The sequence below is a fragment of the Triticum aestivum genome, chromosome 7B (genome assembly GCF_018294505.1).
Source record: "Triticum aestivum cultivar Chinese Spring chromosome 7B, IWGSC CS RefSeq v2.1, whole genome shotgun sequence".
Lineage (NCBI taxonomy): Eukaryota > Viridiplantae > Streptophyta > Magnoliopsida > Poales > Poaceae > Triticum > Triticum aestivum.
Window position 1 is genome coordinate 118,097,230 of NC_057813.1, and position 8,715 is coordinate 118,105,944.

General features: G+C 40.6%; 1 protein-coding gene across 1 annotated transcript; it reads right to left on the reverse strand.

Annotated features, from left to right (window-relative positions):
* Positions 1 to 233: 233 nt before the first annotated feature.
* Positions 234 to 3,980, reverse strand: LOC123161985 (putative DNA glycosylase At3g47830). Its single transcript, XM_044579789.1, has 5 exons — positions 3,564 to 3,980; positions 3,261 to 3,461; positions 2,186 to 2,242; positions 1,841 to 2,088; positions 234 to 1,019 (listed from the first exon to the last, which is right to left on the reverse strand). The coding sequence occupies exons 1-4, from the start codon at positions 3,891 to 3,893 to the stop codon at positions 1,846 to 1,848; spliced, it is 831 nt and encodes a 276-aa protein (XP_044435724.1). The 5' UTR covers positions 3,894 to 3,980; the 3' UTR covers positions 234 to 1,019; positions 1,841 to 1,845.
* Between the last annotated feature and the right edge of the window lie 4,735 nt (positions 3,981 to 8,715).

An 8,715-nucleotide genomic window follows, 5' to 3' on the forward strand; every position in this document is an offset into this window, starting at 1 on the left:
TAAACTTTGTCTAAAAAAACCTGTAAACATTATGGTTTGAATAAAGCTTGGCGAGTTTGTCTCAAAAAAGAAAAAAAGCCATCCACCATCCTGGGGATCAAACGCCAGATATTGCAGTCCCTATCAAAAGATTCTTAAGAAACAAACATCAGTAAGCACTTTATTGCTCAGTCCAGTTTCAGATAAATCTGTGATGTGACCACACTTCCTTCAGTTGATGCCATGCTCAACACTTGAAGCAAAGATCACACTCTATTTATGCGGCAGCCAAAGATGTCCTACAAAGTGACCAAAGCGCTCAACTTTCACATCAGATGTTCCCACCAAAGCAAGGCTCCAAGATCAGCCCACAAGAGTGCACTACAACCTAATCAAAGACTAAAATGTGATGATGATCTAGTCCACAAAGTTCAAGTAAGCAAGAAGCAAACTGCCCACATCACAGGGGCAAGCATCCAAATGTCCAGTCAAGATCAAGTGCCGACGGCGGGGAGGCCAGGTCCACATCCCTTTCAGGCTGGTGGGGTGGAGCAACTCATCCAGGTTGCATTAGATGAATCTTTTCCGCGTCGTGAGCAAAGCGCTTGCTCTGAAAATCACAAGCCACCTCAACAGGCGCAACAGGTCATGTGCAGCAGAAAGTCGAGGGTACCATTGTACACAACTGGACGGTTGTCATCTGACGGCACAATTTGCCGATATGGCACACTAGGTAGCAGGTCGTTTGGCAATCGGCATTCTTCTAACCACTTCTAACAAATGACACTTTCAGCAAGCCATAGATCGCATCCTTCAGCTTCCCTAAAAACTTCCTTACTGCCAGTAGGTAGAATGAGTTCACAAATATGGTATCTAGCCTGAAATCATACAGCTAGAAGCCCCCTAACAACAATACAAGACGGGAACCTGAAATTGCCATTACATGTATGCAGTGCACGGCACCACTGCCCATAAATCTTCCTACCATTAGTGATGTTGGGTTATTGGGAGGTTACGACCTCTTCTGGAAACACCATTTCCTACACAGAAAATTAGCATGTCAGCACTGACTGGAAGATACCCGCAAAAAACAAAAAGTACTGACTGGAAGAATTGTCACAACCGTTAGATAAAATAACATTCTGAAACACTCAGTAACTTTGAATGCAAAGTTTGTTACTCTGAAACTAGTACTCCTTCTGTTCGGGAAAGCTACCGTTTTAGAAGTCGTTCCAGATACCTACATTTTGATACATTTTGCTTTTCTGTTGAAGGACTCAATCGTCAGCTATTAACATGCCAACATTAAGCGCCAGTTCTTTTAGTGATCTCCTTTTGCTGCTAGTTGGCACCGGGTCATTTCTGCTTGCTGTTTAATGATAGTTGGCGTCAGGTCTTTTCAAATTGCATTTAACTAGAACCACACACCTTGGCTTTCACCTACTCTGGCATTGTACCACTCTTCTATTTTTGATGGTTGAGTACAGCTTTATCTTGTTTGAGTGCTGTCTTATAAGACTGTCCTATTTCACTGGCACTAGCTTGCCTTTAATTTTTTGCCTGCGTTGAGTTCCTGTAACAGGGCAGTAGCTTGAGAAGTTTAATCTTCCACTCTGCCAAAATCCAGTATTTGCTTCCTGACGTAGCATGTTCCAGTTGTACATTTTTCTTACTTTAGGACTTGGACTTTTTATTGAGTTTATTTTCAGTCTTGTACGCATTCTGTACAGTTTATTTTAATATAGATTTATCAAGCAGTGTCATCCATCAAAGTTCTCCTTAAAAAACAATTATGTGGTGCACATTATATTTGGTATACAACATTTATCATATTGCTTTGAAACGAGAGAAAATAGCTTACCTTGGCTATTCCTGAATTTCTTCTTTGATATAACAGTAGCTTGCTAAGGGACAAACAGCGTTGACATCCTTGGGTTTCTGGACTCCTAACTTTATTGTACACGATTGACAAAGCTTCCCATGAGTAACAAATAGACAATTCAAGTCAAACTTCAGATCATCGGTAATCTTATTATTCAGATGAATGTATGCCTTCTCCCTAGTAGCTGTTGGAGGAACCCAACCAATAGCCTTTGTAATGCGGAGTACCTATTGCAGAAATATGTGTTACCAATTACCACACATATGTAATGCACGTTAAAATAATGCCCAGAGCTTAACAGTTGACCAATAAAGATTCACGTACATGAGTATCTACAGGAAAGTCATCCTTTTGAAGATAGAACATCAGGACACATGCCACCTGTGATAACATGTGTAATTATATAACTGCCATCAGTCAGATACTTGCTTACTCCAGCAGCCTCACATTATCCAAAAAATCAAACAACCAAAATAATAGGATACAACAACTAATTAAACAGCATGCAGAAAGTTACATAAACATTTACTATTACAAACCCTTCTTCATTTGTTCGGAACAAGTCTGTTTGAGTTCTGTTGTGCCACACAAATTATAAAAGGCTTAATTATTGATGAGGGTTAGCAACCATTGTACTCAATATGTAAAAAACTTTAAAGAACCTCTGTTTGGAAGGCTAAATTGTAGTCGGTGATGCCACAGCACCAGTTAAGCACAAAGCAAACACAAATCCATCAAGGCGACAAGCCTTACACATTTTTTCTAATACCTCCAGTATACCACAAGAAGATGTATTACAGCATAAGATTTGAGTTTTTGCATACTCCATCCGTAAATTGGTGACATTTTGGACACTGACATGGTCTCTAACATGCATCTCCGACCATTGCTTTTTGTGGGTATATATGATAATAAAGTTATGAAGTTTTCTATTGTCAAAGTATTTTTCATGATAAACCTAATGATACTATTTTCATCTTACCAATCTAAATATTGCTGATAAATTACTAATCAAAGTTATAGAAGATTGAGTGCGTGATCTTTATGAGGTCATATGCATTTACAAACGGAAGTGGTATACATCATAACATGAAAGTTAATCCGTTTAATCACACTGCATATTTGTAGTGTTTTGTCCAAGGGCTAGAGTTCCAGTGATTAAGTACAGAATATCAAACAACGCTACGAATAATACGCTGACTTCTGATCAGTATTTCTTGACTCTCATGAGGTGCTTACTCTCACTTCAACTACCTGTTGCTAGGTTTCATCCTTTACAACAAACCAAAGGCGCTGCCTTCTTTACTTTATCATGAATTGCGTCGAACTTCGCAAAACCCCCACAACCAGAGAACAGAAAGTTCATTGCAGTGAAACAAGAAGAGATGTGGTAACTCACAGTCTTCGGTCCAATCCCCTTGAACTGTGAGAGCTCCCTCTTCACCTCATCCACGGACAGATCCCGCAGGTACTCAAGGCAAATGGCGCCCCTCTTCTCCCTCACGCCCCTCAGCATCGCCCGGATCCTCGCAGCCTTCGTCGCCGCCAGGCCGCCGCACCGGATGGCGTCCTCCAGCCCCATCCCCTCCTCGTCCACCACCTCCAAAACGGAACAGTGAAGGTACTGTTAGAGGCGGGAGCTTCCAGAAGCTTCTGGAAGGAGCCTAATTAGCCATCGAGGACTCGCTGCTACAGTACATACCTGGTCCCAGGAGGGGAAGGCGGCCTTGAGGGAGGCGAATGCGCGGCGGGAGATGGCGTCGGTGGTGTTCTGCGAGAGGAGGGTGGTGACGAGCCCGTCGAGGACGGTCGGACGCGGAGGCGGCTGGTCGCCCTCGTCCTCCGGCGAGAGGCCGAGGCGGAGGAGGCGGAAGGGCGCGAACTCGTCGGGGAAGCCATGGAAGGCGAGGAGGGCGTCGCGGACGGCCAGGCATTCCGCGGGGGAGGGGGCAGCGTGGCCATGGTAGGGCTCCAGCGGAGAGTCGCGCCTCGACGGCGAGGCCGGCAGCTTCCGCTTGGGCTTCCGGGTCATCTTGCCGGCTGCGTCGTAGAGGCGGCGGTCGCCGGCGATGCGGGTGGTGGGGAAGGGCAAGTGGGTGAGCCCGTTGTGGGCTTGGCTATACCTCGCTTCTAGCGAGACCCAGGCAAACCTCTCGTGAACCGAGCCGCAAGATGGACCGGCCCAGGCGCGTGGGAGGCCACAGCCTCTTTTTTTGTTTTTGCTTTCTTTTTTTCTTTGTGTTTATACTTCCAAATATTCTAACTAAATATATTACACAAAAAAATAATAAAATATTAGAAAAATATCTTAACCAAGCTTTTGAAAAATGTTAAATGTGTATAGAGAAAATGTTTCTCATGTATACAAAAAAATACAACTGTGCATGAAAAAGTTGATCATGTATTCAAAAAATCTTAATCAAGCATTTGAAAAAATAATTGATATTTTATTCGAAAAATGTGAAATGTGTATTAAAAAAATGTTAATCTTGTATTTGAAAAATATTATTCAAGCATTTGAAAAATGTTAAATGATTATAGAAAAAATGTAGACCATGGCTTAGAAAAAATCTTAATCTTGTATTTGAAAAACTCTCAATAAAGCATTTGAGCATGTTAAATGTGTATAGAAAAGATGTTGACCATTTATTAAAAAAATATTAATCTTGTTTTTTAAAAATGTTAATCAAGCATTTAAAAAATATTAAAAAGGTGTATGAAAAAAGTTGACCATGTGTTCAAAACATATTAATCTTGTATTCTAAAAATGTTAAACGTGTATTTGAAAAATGTATTAGATATACCAAAAAATTTGACCATGTATCCAAAACATATTAATCTTGTATTCTAAAAATGTTAAACGTGTATTAGAAAAATGTATTAGATATACCAAAAATTTGTACAATGTGTATGGAAAAATGTAGACATCAAAAAATAAGTTTTCACCAAATGTTAATCAAGTATTTTAAAAATGTTTAACATGTATAAAAATGTTTCCGATATCTATGATTTTTTTATGTGTACTTCAATAAAGTTAACATGTGTTGAACAAAAAAGAAAACGAATGAAAATCGACAAAAAATAAATAAAAAGAAAAGGCAAAGAAATCAAGAGAAATGAAAAGAAACAAAGAAAACAAAAGTATAATGAGTAACGACAGAAGAACAGAAGAAACCAAGTGAAAAAACAAAAGAAAACCAAATTTATAACTAAGAAAAAAGAAAAATCATAGGAAACCGGTGAAGAAAAAAACCAAAGAAAGACAAAGGAAAAATAAAAAATAGTAAAACCGATAAATAAACAAAGAAAACCAGTGAAAACAATGAAACCGGGGGGGGGGGGACAAAGGAAAAATAGAAAACCAGATAAAACCATCGAAGAAATACAGAAACCAAAAAGACAAAAGGTGAAAAGGAAAAAACCAAAGAGAACTATCGAACCAAATGGATGAGCGCTGTGAGTGCACCGTGCAAGGGAATGAACATGCCGTCCCTGTATTGTAGGGAGCAAGAAAAAACCTTCCAAGTCGGGCATACATCTCACTATAAGCGAGATATAGCCCTGGTGTTGTCCTAAGTCTAACATTTTCAAGTTTGACCAAATCTATAGAAAAATATGCTACGATCACATTATAAATATAATATTAAATATTTTCATAACGAATTTACTGAAACAAATTTGGTGTTGCAGATGTTAATATATTTTATATAGGCTTGGCCAAACTTAATGAAGTATGACTCTACACAAACCTGAAACTTCAATTATTTCGGAATAGGGGGGAGGTGGGGGGGGGGGGGGCGATAGCCCCTCGCCCTCTGTGGTATCGATCAGCATCGACCTTATTTAAATTCATGAATGGTTTTGTTAAATGGTTTAATTCATAACTAAATCATTATAGCTTGGAATTATACAAATAATATATGCATGTTAGAAAAGAAAATGAGTAGAATATGTTTATGACATTTTCTATTACTGACCTTGAGGACGTGTGTGACTGGCGTGCAATACCGAGAATAACGGCTTGTCTCCTCTGGATCCTCCTCCATCAGCGAGCCTCTGTCGAAAGAATAGAAGACAGGTTCAAGAAGATCAAATTACAATTGCTTAATGTGGTGAGAAATTTGCATGTTGATTTGCTTATTAACCATTTAGTTATACTAGACGGACTCTACGCACTTCGCTGCGGCGTTGAATGTTCAAGAAATTCCACTACCAACATGGTCTATGATTCCAATGTAGTAGCAGGTGTACAATGCCTTTTCATTGTGTGATGAAGGAAGCATACATGCATGATCGGGTACAAGCTGCAAGTCAAATCTCATTTGTAATATGAATGCAATTAAATCACATTAATGTAGTACTTCCGATCCGAATTAATTGACTCGGCCTCTATATTTTATAGAGGTCGAGTCAATTAATTCGGATCGGAGGAAGTTAGCAAACCTCATGAGTTACATTTGTTTAGAATAATAAGAAATCAACAACCATAGTAATAAGACAATATGCGCCTGCTACATATAGTTGAAAAGTTTAGTTTCAAAGACTTGCAAGTTAATAATATCGGTGCAAGTATTTCTGAGATCGAATCTCTTGTAAAATGGACAAATTATCCAGTAGAACTGAAATTGCACAATAGGAAAGATCCATGTCGTTGTTCGGCTCAAGAAAGTTTTCAAATTTTTTTTATTTTACAATCAAAAGAGCAAAAAGAATATTAAAAAAGAGCCTACTCTCTCTATGTATTTCATTAGCCACTAAACCTAACTTTACACATGCCTCTACACATTAACATCACCTGAAGAAAAATAGTTTTAAGAACTCAATTGTCTTGTCCATAGCTTAAAATCACCCCTTTAGCAACATAACACCATTTTTGCACTAGGCTCACTTGCTATAATAGGCATTTTGTACTTTTACATATATACACTGAACATTGTAAACATGAATTGGCCAATGATAAGAGACCAAAGATATTAAGAACAAACCACAGGGAAAAGCAGAATCGGGATAGTTGTTTTATGAAGCCCAAAAATAGGAATTACATAATATAACATAAAACTCATGAATGCACAATAATCAAAGATTGCGGAAAAACCCAAAAGGGAGAACAAATAACATCTTGATATAACAATGATTATAGGTATGTTTGTTGACTGTTAAGAGTAACAAACAACAATACAATGATCCTATATATGTTCATTGTCGATTATAACAAAATACAAACTTCTAATTAATTGGAATTCCATATTTTTGTTAAAAAAAACAAATGAAATTTACCCTTTATTTTTCTCGAGGATCAATTGCTTTAACGCTGGCACAAAAACAATATATATATAGACTGGGATATTATAGGCTAACACCGGAAAAGAGCAGGGAGGGTTTTTTGGTACAATAAAGATTGATGTATGTTCTAGTTTGAGATGCACCCCAATTTAGCCCGTAAAACCAAACGTATTTATAACAGTAGAGAGAAATTTCCCCACAAAACAACTAATATTTAAACCTCTTTTGAAGAATGGAAATAATCCTTTGTTGGCCACATATATGAAGATGAGTCCAAGTTTGCAAGTACCAAACAGCAATGCCATGTGACTATTCATGTAGACATGTACGCGTGTAAAAATGAGTGTAAATAGTAGTGGCTGCCACAACTCAAGGACATAGGGGAAAACACCGAAATTGCTTTTGGAGGCCGAGCTCCATGGAGGCCTCCAAATGCAAAATTCAAAATTCATGAAAAATCATATTTTTACATTTCACGAAAATCTGAAAAAAAAAAAGCTTGAACTGACAATTTACTTTCAGTTTCTTGGTGATTATCGAGTTGGTCCTCTGCTGGCTTATATGACATACCGACACAATAAATTTGCTCAAACTAATATATATATTTCTTGAAACAAAAGTAATCATAATAAATAAGCTTTTCCAACTACTACCACAAAGTTTGCTTTCCTACATACCAAGAAACTGACTACCAAGGATGCAAACTAGCAAGTTTAATTCCAGAAATTAGTTTTCTGAAGGCACAAGAAAAAGTTAGAAGAAGATGAACTGAAGGTGAAAAGAAGCGGCAGTAAGTTAAACACAGACCATGTGTTCTTTCTCAGAAGAATTCCAAGCAAAGCATCGATCACTGAACCTTTTGCGAAATGGGAACCTCTCCATTTTGACTATTTAACCAAAAACTACCACAATTCACGGAACCGTGACGAAAAACTACCACTTTACGATTTTGTGCGAAAAACTACCACTTTTTTCCTAAACCGTGGCAAAAAACTATCAAGTCTGAAAAGAGCCCGATTTGGCTCTTTTAAGCGCGTTTCTGACAGAGTTGGCCCACACTTAATAAGCGGGCTAAAAAAGCAATTGGGTCCCTGTTTTTTTCAAAAAGCAATCCAGTCCTTTCGCTCGATGCAGCGGCGCGCAAGGAGGAGCTCGACGGAGTCCTTCTCGTGGTCCACGGCGGCATCGCTCGGGTGGACACGGCCGAAGCGCGGGCAGGGAGTGGGGCGCCCGCGGGCGAGCGCGGCGGGGCCAGGCGCGCGGCCACGGGCGCGCGGCCAGGGGCGCGGCGAGGCCAGACGGCCATGGGCACGGCCAGGGGCGCGGCGGGGCCAGGTGCGCGGCCACGGGCGGGCGGCCATGGGCGCGGCCATGGGCACCACCAGGGGCGCGGCGGGGCCAGGTGCGCGGCCACGGGCGGGCGGCCATGGGCGCGACCATGAGCACGGCCAGGGGCGCGCCGGCCAGGCACCCCAGGGGGGCTCGGCTAGGGGCGCGGCGACGGGCGCGCGGCCAGGGCGGCAAGGCCAGGCATGCCGCCACGGGCGGGCGGCCATGGGCATGGCCAGGGG